General features: G+C 40.1%; 1 protein-coding gene across 3 annotated transcripts in view; it reads left to right on the top strand.

Annotated features, from left to right (window-relative positions):
• Window positions 1–17,031, top strand: part of tmem108 (transmembrane protein 108) — a 49,897-nt gene that overhangs the window by 14,713 nt on the left and 18,153 nt on the right. For all 3 annotated transcript variants that reach the window (XM_035998213.1, XM_035998214.1, XM_031292922.2), the window contains exon 2: window positions 16,351–16,434. In XM_035998213.1, coding sequence (XP_035854106.1) covers window positions 16,395–16,434 — 40 coding nt within the window. In that variant the 5' untranslated portion in view covers window positions 16,351–16,394. The remainder of the gene's footprint in view (window positions 1–16,350; window positions 16,435–17,031) is intronic.

Below are 17,031 nucleotides of genomic sequence, written 5' to 3'. Positions count from 1 at the left end.
GTCATTTTCCACCACTACATTTTTAATCTCTTACACTCAAGGCAAATAAAATTGCTTTCATGTTCATGCATGATACTTTGTTAGATGACATGAATCACTTAGACATGCAGTTCAACTGTGTCCTTCTTTCACATGTGAGTATTCATCCTTTCATCAGAGCTCGTCTGGATTCAAGGGCAGTACAGTTAACCTATATCGATGTATGAGTCATCGTTTCTTCTGAGGCCAGTGGACGAGGCCTAAGCCCACTACCTCTCCCCTCAGAAACAGCTTCTCATAGGGGACTTCTAAGCACTTTGACAAATGGTCATTCTCAGTTTAATGTTGCAGCAGATGTGCTGCAGTGCACTAATAGTGCTTCTACTCTCATCGGGCCCAAGGTTTTCACTCAGTGTATCAAAGCCTGTGCTCGTATTCTTGTGATGAAGTACTGCTGGCTTTCTTTAACGATTCACCTGCTCGGTATAAGAGGGTAAAGTGCGTTCAGGGATGCCTTGTGTTAACTGTGATGCCCGCTGGGAGGCTGGAGGATAGATGGTGGCTGACAGCACCCTTGGTGCTGAAGTACTACTGCTGTGTCATGCTATTTTGCTGTGGTGTTGGCTTGTCTGTTTGTCTCAATTTAAAACCTCTGGAGAGAGCTTTTATCGAATATCTGGAGCTAAAAATACCTTCTGCCTCACCAATCAGAGCAGAGAACAGATTGAACAGTTAGATGTGATTGGATGGGATGTGATGCCCCATGGATGTTGCTAACTGTTCCCCAAATATTGACAAATATAAAAGAGCATATACTGTACATACATCAGAATTAGAAATTAAAGATGCACCAAACAGTTGGCATATATGCTCTATGTGCATATCGCCTTATCTTACAGATTTTTTAATGATGAATTCTTCATTCAGAGATCAGTCTGCATATTTCTCCCTCGTTGTAGCTACAGTAATGGAGATGCAGAAAATGTGCACAGAAATGCACATAGCTATAATAAAGGTTCAGAATCCTTGTTTTCTTGGTTTTCCTTTTTTCTTTTTTTTTAAATGTCTTTAATACATTTTCCAGCTTCCAGACTCTGGCAGCTTTAAAACGCCCCCTTTGGTTCAAGGGACTCAGAGCATGAAGACCAAGCTTGAAGTAAAGATGAGAGAAGGGGAAGAGGAGGATACTTATTTGGGTGAAAGCATGACATGACATTAAAGAAGTGGGGAGCAAAACTAGATGGGAGATGAAGGAGAAGAGAAGCCCTGCAGCTCAGGGCTTTTCTACAACATCAAGCCCTGTGTTAAAACCGCTGAGATCACTTTACAGAGCAGTAACAGCCTCTCCCTCTATCGTCTCCTGGCTTCTGGGAGTTAGACAGCCGTGCACTTATGCAAAGGTAGTCTATCATTCCCAGCCTGCCAAGCACCCATGCCTTGAAAACACACAACAATGAAAGCTATCACTGAACGGCCACTTAATAAACCGGTTGTTTCCGCTTCAGGGAAGTTAAATCAAGAGCTGTAGTCAAAACCACATTATTTGAGTCTAAATCAATTCTGAAAATAGTATTTCTAAAGGAAAAAATAATGCTTTAGAAGTTAGAGAAAGGAGTCTATAGAGGCGTATCTATCCAGCGGTGATAAAATCTTTGATGGATGAGGTCAAATACTTCATCAAAGGTCCTCCCAGCCTATTTTCCCAGTGTAAATTTAGATCTTTGACAGCCATTACGTGGAGGATTATGTGCTTGTTATCCGTTACTGTGGCCTCATTGAGCGATAATCAATATGGCCAAGCTAGAAAGGTAGACTTTACATATCAATCTGTTGGCCTGATAGTTTCCAGCCACACCGTGAGATGTAACGGTCTGGAGTTCTGCCGAGGCTTTGATCAAATGTTTTTCCTCGGGCGTTTTAGATATGAAAGAGAAAAAAGAGCGAAGAAGGAGTTTCTTTCATTTTGGCAAACATTTTTTTTAGCTCCTTTTGCAGTCTAATTATTCACATATTCTCAAAGCTGCTGATCAGAAATCTTGTAAAAGATTGTTTTTTTTTTCCATTATTCATCCTGCCTTCTGACCTGTTCTGTCTTCCTCCTTGTTTTCTCTTTGGTGAACAAACCTACTGCTCTGCTTTGTCCACACAGGACCTCGTTTTCACTTAATTAGTGCAGAATCACAAAGGGAAAGAAAACAAATCAAATATCTCCTTTTGAAAACAGCACAGTCTGAAACAATGCAATCTCCTATCGACCAAATGCTGCTACGAATCCATTTTATTTAGATCCTTCTTTATGTAATTTGTCACGCATATCAGCTTGATCAGTCAGATAATCACTTGTTTGATCAAATATAAATTTCCAAAGAGGTGTGTTAGGATTTAAAAACACTACCTTATTATTATTTCTACTGGTGACACTGACTACTGTAGATTTGCTTTATCATGACCTTTGCAGAGCTGGAATGCATAAAACATGCATTTCCATGAGTGTCTGGATTGTGTTCAGTCCGATGCACCAAAAAGCCCAATCACTCTGGCACACGTCATTATGCATCCAGTAAGTGTGGTGAATTTAACTGTCATCCTTAAGCCCCTTTCACCTATTTTGCGGCGATGTTATTATTTTTTGATTGTGTTACTGGTTGTGACAAGCGTAGCGGGACGTGACACCCTGTAGTCTCACATTACTCTTCATCACCAGAGAGCTGCTCACAGTAGCAGTCAGTCACTCACTCACTCAGTCAGTCAGTCAGGGGTCACATAAGGACCGAAAGAAGAAAGAGGGAGACGGAGACAGAGAAGAGGAGGATATTTACGACTCAGACAGTGGCGAGGGTGAGCTGCATCCCAATTTGTCTGCTCCTTTACTGCCTGGCTCAAGAACTCTCTGAGGAGAGAAGGAATAAGCTTGTGCAGAGCATTTGCAGGTAATACAGGTCTGTGAGTGTCTGCGCCGTCTATGACCAGAAAGCCAAAAATCCACTTGGGAAGTCTGTAGAAATCCATCAAATTGGATTCAGTGTCGGAGATCATCTAAGAGCTTGTCTATTTGTGATGTTCAGTACATTAAGGTTTTGTGATGAAGCGCAGTAATTTACCTTTTTTTTTCTTTTTAGCTGTGCTCACTTTCTCTCAACCTCTTGTATTTTAGTTTTAGTTGAGTGTGTGCTGTTAGTCAGGTCTGACTTCTACGCTAAACAAATGCATCCACTGACAGCGCACCTCCTCCAATCATTCCAAGTGCTTGATATTCAGTCTGTGGTGTCGTCTTTCCAGTGATATAACAAGTCAGTCACAGGTTCTTCCCCGGGCTCTGTTACCAGTCGCACTCTTTGTTTCACTGATTCAATCCCCTGCTGGATCTGTCAGTCAGTCTGGCCTTCCCTTGGTTTTAATGATGCTGCCTGAGTCTGGCACCTACTCTTACAGTGTAAAAAACATACCAGTGCTTGACTTGACTCCCTAAAGACTTGACTTTAGTCTTAAGACTTGGTCAGACTTAGGTCAACAAAATGAGGACTTGACTTGGACTTGACTTCTGTGAGACTGAAGTTGAGAGTTGATTTCACTACTTAAAACATGACTTAATAAAGACTTGAGACTTGAACTCAAATAGGAACTAAGTCAACAAAATAAGGACTTGAGACTGCACTTGATTGCTGAGAGATTTGACTCCCAAAAGACTCTAGTGAGACTTGACTACCTGAGACTCAAATTGAGACTTGACTTGTCTACCTGAGACTTGACTCAGTTAAGACGAGACTTGGAGTCAGGGCCAGACTTAAGTGAACAAAATGAGATAATGAGATGACTTATTTGAGACTTGACTCCCTGAAGAAGAAAATGAGGATTTGAGAACTGACTTGGGCTTAAAGGACAATTCCGGCGCAAAACGAACCTAGGGGTTATTAACTGATGTGTACCCACTCTGTCGCTCTCTGGGACATGTTTTCATGCTAATCGAATGAGTTTGGAGCTTTAACGGGGCTACCGCGGACCGCTGGTTAGCTTAAAATGCTAGTATTCGGGGCATGGGGACACTCAAATTAAATCGCTATTTAATACCACTAAAAAGGCTCGAAATATCACCACACTTTGACGTTAGCATAATTAGGGTCCCTAAATGTGAACCGAAGCATTGACAACGTTGTAAGTGTACAGATAGTTTATTAAAAAGATACATTATAAAGACAGTCACGTTCATGTTTACTTGCGGGAGCCATCTTGGACTAGTCATGACTAGTCGAACCCCGTGCAACGTGGAATTCCCATACTGTCTGCTGTTGCAGCTGTACAAATGGTGAGAAATTCTAGCTGGCTACCATTTGTCTCTCTGTTTGTGTCTCACGTATGTTCACCTACCCACAGATAGGGCTTTGGCCATGATTCCACTGATGAATTGCTTTAGTCATTGGTCCTGGCTTTGTGTGAGTGTGTGCTGAGTAATGAAAAGACCGGTGATGCTGTTCTACTCCTCCTCGGTTGCCCGTGAGCAGGTGCTCTGCTCCTCCTGAGTGGGAGTTCTCCACTGAACGAGTTAGAGATTCATTCATCCTGTGAGAGCTACAGCAGGTTTCTTCATAGTTCATGTGATGTGAAAGTGAAGCTGAGATTCTGTTTTTGGCATGTATGAAGATTAGGATAGAGGGCTTCAAAGTAAGGAAACAAAAAAAAACATTCCACTAATACAGTACAGTGACTAACACGCTCGGAAAATCTACATTAATGTCTATTGACAAGCGCATCATCTTTAATGCTGCACTGTCCTGCTTTCTCAGTACTGACATATGAAATATGTTAACTCGAATTTAGCCAAAACATGGATTTGTGCTGACAGCTTGCTCACTGAGCACATTAAATCTATCTGTAGAAGCGTGATGCTGGCATCATGAGACATATGAACATAAACCTGGAGGGTCCGTGTACTTGGTGGCCAACGGATTTTCGTTTTGAAAGGAAAAAAACAAAAACGAAAAACGGCCAGTTTCCCAATTACCATTAGTAAATAGGAAAACAAAAAACGGAAAACAACCCATTATTCGTTTTTTGTTTTGATATTAAAAAACGGAAAACGAAAAACAATCTCGTTATCCGATTGTCTTTGATGTATTTGTAGATGGAACTCGGAAATTAAAATACGTGTGTATAAGTCGTATTCCTTAATTTTGCATTGGTATTTTTTCGTGACCCGGAAGTTACTCCCGCCACGCCAAGACCCGCCCTTCAATAGCATTTATTGGCCAGTACCGCCTGTAAGATCCGTTCTGTGCATGCGCATAATTACGTAGTAGAAAACTAACAATGTCCATGTGTGATTTACAGTCTATGTTTGCACCATGTGTCAACACTTTACGACCAAACATTACAACTTTTTTATTAAATCTTTTTTTATTAAATCTTTATTATACAATAGTCATAGCTACAAACATTCGAAACTTGTCACTGATCCAAAACCGTGTAGCGACGATCGTTGTTGTGTTGTTTACGTTAATGTTTTTACCTTTAATACTTCGTCTTGACTAATAACCATAGACCAGGGGTGGCCAACCAGTTAGGTATAAAGAGCCACAAAAAAAAATGCACCATAGCAAAAAGCCACACAACACATGCACGTCCACACTACAACAGCAACAGTGTCTTCCAGATCTAATGACAGTCATAATACATAGCAGTTTTCATAGTTTTTTTTCTCACTTAGATTGACTCAGTGGGAAACCTGACAGTCTTTGTTATCCACAATCCTTTTCAGGTCTTGCTAGAACTCTGTTGTGGCCACTCGAAGCAACTCTCTCACTCATTTGTCACTAAAGGGTCTTTCAAACAATCGGATTCAGCAGTGAAAGGGTTAACGAGGAAGGTGATCTGTGGCTGCTGTTTTTCCTCAGGTTGCAGAATCTGTCCTCAAAACTCTGCTGCATTATTTTCCATTTTAAAATAATTGGCAAATGTATTGGCAGTATTGGCAGATGCATTCAAATGTGTTTTTTTGTTTACTTATCTGAAATACTGTATGTTTCAGAAAAGTTAAAAACAATCAACCAATGACACAGCCCCCAGCCACACAGTAAGAGCCTCACAGGAGCAGGCAAAGAGCCGCATACGGCTCAAGAGCCACAGGTTCGCCACCCCTGCCATAGACTGTCTATTATTAATGCGATGAAGTGTAAACGTACATAAGTGTCCTTTTGAAGATGGGATGACAGCTCTCCCAGCCACCACTGCTGTATACCACTATAGTAGCTACATGCTAGTAGCTACATGCTAACGGTCATCTTAGCTGGCAATGTTGTTAAATTCTCCCCAATTCCGGGGGCCTGTTTCACAAAACCAAGATAAGGGATTAAGCCGGGATTTATCAGTTATCCTGGATGATTTAAGCCTTGACTCAGTTTCACAAAAGTGGAGGCACATAAATCACCATGGAGATTTATTCTGTGCAGCTAGCCTGCTCCCGACCAGGCTAACAGCCAGGATTTATTAATCCTGGAGCCTTTTCTGATTACCCAGCAGTGGTTTTACCCTGTTGTTATCAGCCTGAATTAAAATACAACAGGTGCATGTTGCTGTTCCTTTAAGTACTGTTATTATTTAAAGTTGTGACCATATTTTTTTTAATAATTATTCATGTGACAGTCATTGTTACTGTTATATTGCTGTATGCAGACTGCTGTTCATATCGTTGTTAGAAGTTTGATGAATGGCAGTTGTTGAGATAATTAGAAAAGGCTGATAAAATTTCAAATGTGTTTTAAATGAATTCTGTTACTAAGGGCAATACATACAATGCTGTACATTTCTATAGTTGACCAATGCACCTTGAATTATTTTAGTTGATTAATTTTTTTTTTTTAATTCTTTAACAATAAGGATCATGTTTGTTCCTCTTCCATGTGCATTGTATTTGGCATTCTTAGCACATCATTTGTGTTGTCCAGTAAACTGGGACTATAATTTGGGAGGATTGTACAATTTAAAGAACATATCCTAATTGTACAATCCTCCCAAATTATAGTCTTAGTTCACTGGACCAGTAACTATCTAGTGATGTAGGCTACTGTACATTCATGTAACAACAGGGAGAGGACACCTCAATGGTTTTTGACCTTCTATTTTGCTGGGGGGGAATAACTGATGAATATACTCTGTTCTATTCATGTTTACAGTGTGCATGGAATTTATCACTTAATTATCTTTATAGTTTCTAGATTTTAGAGTCACATTTCTTCAGTGTCTTTATTTTCTATGTCCATATATACAAGGGAGCAAGGCATATAATATGTAGAGAAGGAAACTCGTCCTCTATAAAAAATAAAAAACACGAGAAAAAGCATGGCAGATAATAGCGGACCGACTGAATGATAGTCTAAAAATATACATTTATGAACTACTGCTCTTAACTGAAACCATTCAATGAGTCACTGTCATCTGCAAAAACGAACAGTTGTACACCTTGCATTAAAAGCGAGCAGTGGAAGTTAATATGACTTAGGAAATTTATATTTTAGCCCATGAGAGAGAGGGAGGAACAGAGTGAAAGAGATATTTACGCATCATATTCTAGCATTGTAGAAAATTGATCTTCATGGTAAATTTCCTGAGTAACATTATCTTCTGCTTACTTTTAAGGAAAAGAGTACAACTGTTAATTTGTGCAAATGATTAGTAGACTAATCCTTGAATGGAATGTTTATGACAGCTTCAATTCAGAGCAGCGGTCAGTAAATGTATATATTTAGGCTACTTACGCATTCAGTTGGTCCGTGATCGTCTGCTACGCTTTCTCTCGCTGTTTCATTACAGCGGCTGTGTTTCTTTTCTTTTTATACAAATAATGTGTTTCACGTCATCATACTTCCACAAGAAGCTGCTGTTCACTCTGTATAAAGTATGTACAATGCGTAATCTCCATTTTGGCATCAGTAAATCTGTGATCGACCTCGCGGTCTTTTGAGGAAAGCCGTGGACGCGCATCCATCTGAATTACTTCAGCCTGGCTCAACCTAGTCGTTCCTCCTCAGCCTGGCTTGGCCTTCGTGAAACGCACCAAGCCAGGCTGCACAGATGAGACTAGGTCAAGCCTCGCTTTATCAGTTATCCTGGATGTATATATTCTGCTTTTGTGAAACAGGCCCCGGGTCACATTCCTGCTGAAACATGTCCGATTGTGTAGTGTTTGGTTCAGAAGCCTTTATCTGTGATTTTTGACGTTAGAAAGTGCTGCTTCGTTCCACTACAATCTAACGTTAGCATACTCATAGCTAACTATTGTAGCTGCATGCTAACGTGACATAGCGGAGCATATAGCTAGCTATGTACGTATGTAGCAGGACTTTGTACCGTAAAAATTACCAATAAAGGCTTCTAAACCAAATACTAAACAAATACAAATACAGTAAAGTGACCGGAATTAGGGGTGAAATGTCCAGCTTTGAGCTACATAATAGTTTGCGAGGAGTTAGCTGGTCTCTCACAGAGATCTCATTTGTAGCCCTGTTTTACCCGATACTTTCATAAAAGTACAAACACATGAAGTGAGAGGTATACACATGCTTAAACTTTATTTAAACATGGTTAACCTGAAGCAGGACGGAGTCATGACTTAAAACACCAAAGCAAGGCTTCTAGCTCAGGCTAGCTAGCGTTAGCAAATTACCTTCAAAGTTGCAAAGAAATGATGAAACGTAAAATTTGAAGCCTTTATTTAATTTGCTACATGGTGTTGTACTGGATGGCCAGACGACGCTCCGTATATCATTAACAGATACTTTAGGCAACTCCAGCAAACACCTTGTAAACTTCATCTCTGCCATCATAACGGTCTACTGTCACTGTCTAATGTTTTCGGTCCGTGTATCATCCGATCATTTGTTTTTGTTTTCACATATTCTTGCACAGAAATCAGAAAAACCACTTGATATTCCGATGTTCCCCTGTGGGTGGTGCTAATTCTGATTGGCAGGATATACATTCATTGTTTTTCAAATTAAGAGTTTACCCACACTGTATTTGTTACCCTGTAAAATTAATAGTCTATATGTAAAATTAATAGTCTATATGCATGCTTTTTGTCACCCAATTATTTGGCTTAACTCACTGAAAAAAATCTATTGAAATAGCCTAAATGTAAACATGTTCACGCATTGACAGACAAACGGCACGATCTGTTTTTGTAGGAGAGGGGAAGACCCATCTCATCGTTTAATCCTGTTGTGTTCAAAGTCATGTTAAACCATTTTTTGTTCCCAGTCAAAAATAGATAGTACTTTAGTCCTGCTATATACATACATATATAGCTATATACTCCACTATGTCGCGTTAGCATACAGCTACATAATAATTATAATAAGAGTATGCTAACGTTAGATTGTAGTGGAACGAAGCAGCACTTTCTAAGGTCAAAAATCGCAGATAAAGGGTTCTGAACCAAACACTACACAATCGGACATGTTTCAGCAGGAATGTGACCCGGAATTGGGGAGAATTTAACAACAGTGGCAGCTAAGATGACATGTTTACTGCCGTTAGCATGTAGCTACTATAGTGTTTACTGCCGTTAGCATGTAGCTACTATAGTGGTATACAGCAGTGGTGGCTGGGAGAGCTGTCATCCCGTCTTCGAAAGGACACTTATGTACGTTTACACTTCATCGCATTAATAATATACAGTCTATGGTTATTAGTCTTGATTGTTTGTATGACTATTGTATAATAAAGATTTAATACAAAAAAAAAAGTTGTGATGTTTGGTCGCTGTTGGTCGTCAAGTGTTTCAACGCATGCGTGGTACAAATTGCACAGGGACTGAGCCCTGTTCCACGCGAGCCCAACACAGTCCAACTTTTTCCTGAATGCAGATACTTTATCATGTACCAAAAAGACATGGCACTCCTTTCCATCGATCATTTTATTATTTTTAATATTTTTTAAATATTTCCCTGCTTTTTTCACGCCTACTACTCTAACCTTTTCTCAGAGTCTCTCTCTTTTTCCAAAGTGACAGATAAAATCTCTTACTTTTGACCCAAACAGGTGTTACTTTATGTGAATGTATACATTTTTAAATGGTTTCTTAAAAATGTCCTTGGTAACTTTGGCCCAAAGTAATCTGTGAGAAACAGTATACTATGTTTCATCTGATTATTTATTATCGTCAAAATAATCCAGCATTTATGTTTTTTAGTACTCGATCGAATTCAAGATGTATAAGCTCAGATCAATGAGGCATACAGGCCATAAATAACAAATAGACAAAAAAAATTGTATTATTCATAAGAATTTAAGTTAATAAAAATAATTAATGTATTATTTAAATTTGTATGATGAGTATTAATGGAACGGTCATTTTGTCAGTCATGACAGACTGAGAAAGTAATTTATCCCCAGGGCCATACAACTCCACAATGCTTCACTAAAGAGAAGAGGAGAGAGAGACTTCTTTGCATAGTCTGTCTGCCTCTCCTCCCTCTCCACCACTTCCACTACCTCCTATAATAACAGTTATGTACTGACTGTCCACTGGCCCACTGTATACTGTTTACACTGTTAGCTGGCTATATTAGCCCATATATGCACAATCCCTCCCTCCCTCCACCCGCCAGCCTGGACTGAGGTCTAACATAACTTAATACTTGAACAATGGCTGTAACACTATTACTTCAAACCTCTAATATTGACTTTTGATCTCTTATATTGTCCATATTTAATGCTGGTCTCTAGACTTTATCCTTGCACTATTGGACCTATTTGCACTACCACCATGACGCACAATCTCATACTGAATCACAGGGTCAGTCCCTGCCCTCTCACTGCAAGCGTCTCATACTTATACATCCCTTAGTACATTCATGTGGATTTTTTATTGGATTTTTAATTTTTTTTAATTTATTTAGTATTATTATTTTTTTATTTATTTAGTATTTAGTATTTTTTCTTTTATTGTCCATGCTATTCATGTGAATTTGCTTTTTTTTATGATCCTGTTTATGATGTATGTGTATGTTGTGTGTGATGTCTTAAGCTATTGGGACCTTGAATTTCCCCTTGGGGATCAATAACGTATCTATCTATCTATCTATCTATCTATCTATCTATCTATCTATCTATCTATCTGTCTATCTATTTTTGACTGGGAACAAAAAAATGGTTTAACATGACTTCGAACACAACAGGATTAAATGATGAGATGGGTCTTCCCCTCTCCTACAAAAACAGATCGTGCCTTTTGTCTGTCAATGCGTGAACATGTTTATATTTAGGCTATTTCAATAGATTTTTTCAGTGAGTTAAGCCAAATAATTGGGTGACAAAAAGCATGCATATAGACTATTAATTTTACATATAGACTATTCATTTTACAGGCTAACAAATACAGTGTGGGTAAAATCTTAATTTGAAAAACAATGAATGCATATCCTGCCAATCAGATTTAGCACCACCCACAGGGGAACATTGGCATATCAAGTGTTTTTTTCTGATTTCCGTGCAAGAACGGGAAAACCAAAAATCAAGTCATAATTTCGTTTTTTCGTTTTTCTAAAAAAACGGAAAAACGGAAAAAGGAGTTGTTTTCTCGTTTTTTCGTTTTCATATGTGAAAACAAAAACAAATGATCGGATGATACACGGACCCATTTAGCTTAATAGTCAGACTGAATTGCTATTTTGTTTCACTTTACTATTTACCCTGACATCACGTTCATGCTTTTTGTTTAAGAGAAGTTGTTGTTTTGACGAAACCAGTCAGAATTAAGTAGCATAGCCATCCTGCCAACATAATTTCAGTCGACACAGAAACAGTTACCTTAACATATTTCACGCTGGTCAAAGAAATTAGCAGATTTAAGAGTTCATATTTCTGTAGGTCTCTATTCTAATTGCAGCGCTAACACAAGAGGTGTCCCCATTCTTTTAATTTCACTTACAAAACTCTGATAAGTTTATTTTGGGCACAACACCAGAACTATTTGAATAGCTGAACATTTTGGAGCAAAATATGCTTTTTTCCTCTGGGGACCATAGGACCCTATGGGTCTCTGAGGTGGCCCTACACCTTACATTGGACCACACATACACATTTAAAGGTTTTTTAACTAGTCAATTTTGTTTTGAAATAAATTATATTTTGAAGTTAATATGTTGACTAACATGCACAGTTTAACAGTGTTTTTCATGCCCTGCTTTTGTAAAACCAAATGAAATATAGTGACTGGCTAGGACAGAGAGGGTGATGTGTCTCCTTCTGTGCTACTTCAGAGTGAACAGCATGCTGGGAGCCTAATGTTCTTTTAATGGCTGGTGTGTTGCTGTACTGCGGGCAGAGCCTGGAGGGGAGTAATGGTGCTGATTGATAACCCACACATCCTCTGCCAGCCTTTATGACGCAGCACCGAGCAACTCATCCTGCCAGGTTCACCATCCAGGGCCATGACTGACAGCGCTCACGCATACGGCTCACCATAGTGACTCAGCAATATGGCCGCCTTCAGCGATGGTTGAATTCGAAAGCTCCCTGGAAACCTATTCCTGCTTTGTCGTTTGTGCCGCTCGCATTTAATTTAGGCCTGTTGTTGCATGGAATCAATACTGGTAATCATTCAGTTGTTGTGTACCCTGGCTGGACAATTAAGTTATCAAAGCCCCAGAGTCTCTCTTGAGTCACTGGCACTGGTTTTTAACTCTACCACTGACGAAAAATGGTTTCATAACAGAATTGTTCACAGCTGTAATCGGTAATCAGCTTTCCTGTTGCACATGAGTCAGCCTCACATGATTGGTGCTAAGCAGTTGGTTGTTTTGCAAGGTCACCAAAATGGTGTCAACACCCCACCCATCCCAGAGGTGAAGCTTTACTCCTGAATTACACTCATTAATCTCCGCCAGTTTGGGAAGAAACACACGGACGGAGCGAGACTGCAGAAATAGAGTTATCAGGGACTGTTTGCTGACTTTTATCAAAGGGTAAAACAGCATCAAAGGAAAAACGGGCACCCTCTGTGTGAACATGTCCCCTGGGTCGCTGTTTAAGGACAGAGCTGAGGGAAGTTGTTTTAACACAACTTGAAATGGAACTGAGATCACGTCAAGCCTTTGATGCAATGAATTCAGAATCGATGCAACCAGATTTTTATATGAACCTACTTTAAGTCTGCTGTAAATGCTGAAAGATGATTTTCTGTTGCTGTATTTTGTATCTGTCCAATCACTTCCACGCTGCAGCTTTGACCTTTCACCTCTCTTTATTCTGTACCTCCATCCTCAAACAGAAACTTCCTCCAGTTTATACCAAAGAGATAAACCAAGGCGTGAGAGCGTGGCATCAGAACTGGAGGGGAAAAACGCATCAGTTAGAACAGATGTGATTGGAGGTCCAGTTATCATTTGACTGTGAGAGCACTGTAGTTCACACCGTTGTTGTCGCCTCCCACACTTCCCTTCCCTTCCCTCCGCCTCCTCCTCCTTCTCCTCCTCTCTCGTTATGGAAAATGCTCTCAGGCTGCAGTCGCTGTGGGCAAGCGGCCAGCTTGCTGCCACAGCTCCTATACAGAAAACGCAGAATAGAGGGAAGTCCAAAATTAAAAGCATTGTTATCCCTGCGGCTGGTGGCCACAGAGAGACGGAGTGACAGGCTTATTTCATTGTGACGTCTCGGGTGACCTTGGGTTTAGCCTCTAGTCTGCAACCCCCTCCAGACACACAATTCATTGCTGAAGTCTGGGACCTTCGGGAACCAGGTCCTGTCAGCAGGACTGCAATTACAAAGCCTGTACCAAGTCTCAGAGAAAAGCAGATTGTTGCTGGATTTCTCACTCTGCCCATGGAGAGTGGACATTTCTGTAATTCCAAATCCTCTCCTTTTTTCCCCCTCCCAATGCAGTTTGAGCCCCGAAATGTCCTTGTGAATGAATTTGAATATAATGTACTATTAGGGTTGCCATGGTGATGGCTGTCGTCTGTGTGCATGTCAGTTGCCATGCAACTTTTTTTCCCCCTCTCCAGTAGGACGCTAGGCTGCTGTGTGCAAAGTGCTAAGCTCATGATGTAAATCAGAAGAAAAGCTATGTCAGTGTGATGCATTTTTGATTTTGTTGAAGATAGTGTTGATGTCTTGTGTATGTTGTGTACAATAAAATCATTAATTTATTTAAGATTAATAATTTTTCATAATTTTTGTATTTTTGGGGAGGGTGGAGGTGGCGTAGATTTAAAAATGTGCCCCCATTTTCTTCCCAGTTTGGAATAAACAATTGCTTGCACTGCATTTCATGTGGCAATGTCTGTGTGAACAGACTTACTTTGCCTCCACACAAGTTAATTTCAAATATTACAGAGACATGCTAGAATAATAGTAATGAGTATGATAACAGTGTCTTCAAAATGCACTTTTAAACTACTATCAGTTCAACTGCATGCCTTTCCAATACAGTTGTGATATCATACAATTGTACTACACGTGTGTTTTTCACTGGTGTGCTTAAGTACACTTGAAGTTTGTAAAAAGTTGTGCCAATTTAGCATACTATTTACACTATAAGTATACTCAAGTACTACACCAGTAGTACTCAAGGACTACTTGAGTACACTAAAGTATACTTGAAGGTGACAAAAAAAAGCACAAAGTGTACTTAGTATATTCTTTAAAAAGTATAATTGAAGTATATATTTTGTTATATAATATATATAATATATAAATAATTTAAAAAAATCTAAGATAAAAATCTGAGTATAAATCCAACACTCCCTGCCACTATCTCTGCTCTCCCCCACCCACCTTCCCCTAGCCTCACCCCTAGTGCCCTGCAAATTAAAGAGCGTATCTTTGAGTCTGAGATGGCATGGCAGCGCTGATGAGGTGTAATCACCGTTGAGAGGCTCAGCTGCTCTCTTCACACACTGCCATTGAGCTCATTAGGCCAGGAACATGATGCTAAAAAAATGAAAGCACGTGAAAGGAGTAAAGCTGCAATGGAGCTACTATTACTGAAGCATTATGGTGGATTCAAGGATGGGTTTGGGACCGTTGTTGCTAGTGTCACTTCTTCAGATGTGAAGTTGGAAAAAACTCATTTTCTGCTGTTACTACTATATTCTTGCAGCCTCAACTGTTTTGCAATTACTCGCACTATATTGGGTCTGAACCTACGCCTTTATAGTTACTATAAGAGCGGCAAAGCACCGAGCATTTGTTTTAATTTTCTAAACACTTGGAACGCTGTTGTAATAGTAGAGTGAGAAAAGTGTTTTTCCAAATTGTCATTTGATACGATGCTGTGCCCATTATTTCATGCTTTTGATTTTCCCTTGTTAAAATGCAAACACACCAGAAATCCATTCAATTGTCTGTTGTTCAATTGTTCCGCTGATACCTCCACCCTTATTCAACGCATTTTTCAAAATATCTCAAAATAGTCTGTGCTTGCATAGTTCAGATTTAAAGCTCCACGTGGTTTAAAATCATTAAAAGGTTGCCACAATGGCAGCAATATAAACAGGATGACTCAGATGTAACGTGTTGCCTCCTCAGTCTCCAGAGTGGGGCTCCATTTATGAGAAATAAAGACTTGTGAAAGGATCAGCACCCTTTTACCCTGTGCTTTTGTTGTCTGTCCCTCTCATCTCACACGTCTCCCACAGAAACACAGGTTGCTGATACCAGACCTCTCTTCCTGGGGGGGGCGTGAATCCCATTTCACATGCCACACTTAGAACAGATTATTCATGCAGGTAGGGTGAAGGGTGCCTAGGTATGTGTCTGGTGTATGTGTTTGTATGTTCGAATACACTTTAGAATATGTGTCTGTTTTTGTGTATTGTGTGAGTATAAGGCATAGGCGTGCGTGCGTGTGTGTGTGTGTGTGTGTGTGTGTGTGTGTGTGTGTGTGTGTGTGTGTGTGTGTGTGTGTGTTCTTTCATTTAACAGAAGGTCATCAGTGAGACATTCTACTAAAGAGCACCCCTGGGTACTTGTCTGCCTGACACACGCAGCGGCTGTCTCAGAACAAGGCTTACTGGTCAATGTTTAATGCTCCATAATTGGTTTTACTGACCAGCACAGCCTGCAGGATGCCAATGCTGATTTGAAGCCTAGCAGCTGAGGCTACCACCACTGCACTCCTACCTGGTCTTATATTGTGAAATGTTAGTTGGGTGGAATTCATATTATCCACTGTGAGAGGTGTAACTGTTTTGCGGCAGTCATTACAAAGATTAAACTGCCAAGATTAAGCCGCACAATCTTATTTGCAATCCCTTCTTACTTTTCCATGTCTACTCTACTTACACCTGCCCAAACATAATCATAGTAGTATATCACACTGATACTTGACCATGACTTGAATGTGATTTTGATACACTATCTCTCTGCCTTTACTAGAGAACCATGAGCACTGTGGAGGAGGAACCGGATCACATGATACCATGAAGACAAGCCTGCAGGTCCTGCGCTGCCAGCTGCTGAGTGAGTAGACCCAGTGGGGGGACTATAGGGCATCAACAGGGCATCCTGAGTGTGCAACCAGGGTGATGCTTTTCTAAAACACAAGTACACAAGTAACTTGGTGCATTCTGGTAGTTCGTTGTGCGAATTGTCCTGATGAATGTCTTTGAGGAACTTTTATTTGTAGATATCAGATACTGTATATACAGTGCTGTATCCCCCTAGTTCTTGTCATAGTTTGTCTATTCTGCTTTAAATTCAGAGGATCAAGGCTCTGTACACAGCTCTGGCAGGCTACCAGCGCACAATGTCACATGAATATGGAACATGGAGGTCAGACTAGGACCCACCAGGCTCCTGGACGGTTAGCTAAACAGGCTGATGATATCTGGTATGCACCCTCAAGGCAGCGGAGCCAAAGGCTGTCTGACAAATCTGCCTCAATCCCTCAGAAGTGATCAACTCGGACTGGACTGCTGTGAGCGAAGTGCTTTAAGCTGTAGCAGAGGTGGAGCAAGGTCATATTGTGGTTTAATTTAAAAGAAGGGAGTCTGAACTGCGGACTATTTTCTTTGTATAGAGTTTATGTTAAGACCATATGTCATACATTTCTTTAAA

The sequence above is a fragment of the Sander lucioperca genome, chromosome 23 (assembly GCF_008315115.2).
Source record: "Sander lucioperca isolate FBNREF2018 chromosome 23, SLUC_FBN_1.2, whole genome shotgun sequence".
NCBI lineage: Eukaryota > Metazoa > Chordata > Actinopteri > Perciformes > Percidae > Sander > Sander lucioperca.
Note: the sequence above shows the minus strand (reverse complement) of the source record. Positions and strands in the feature narration are given on the sequence as shown.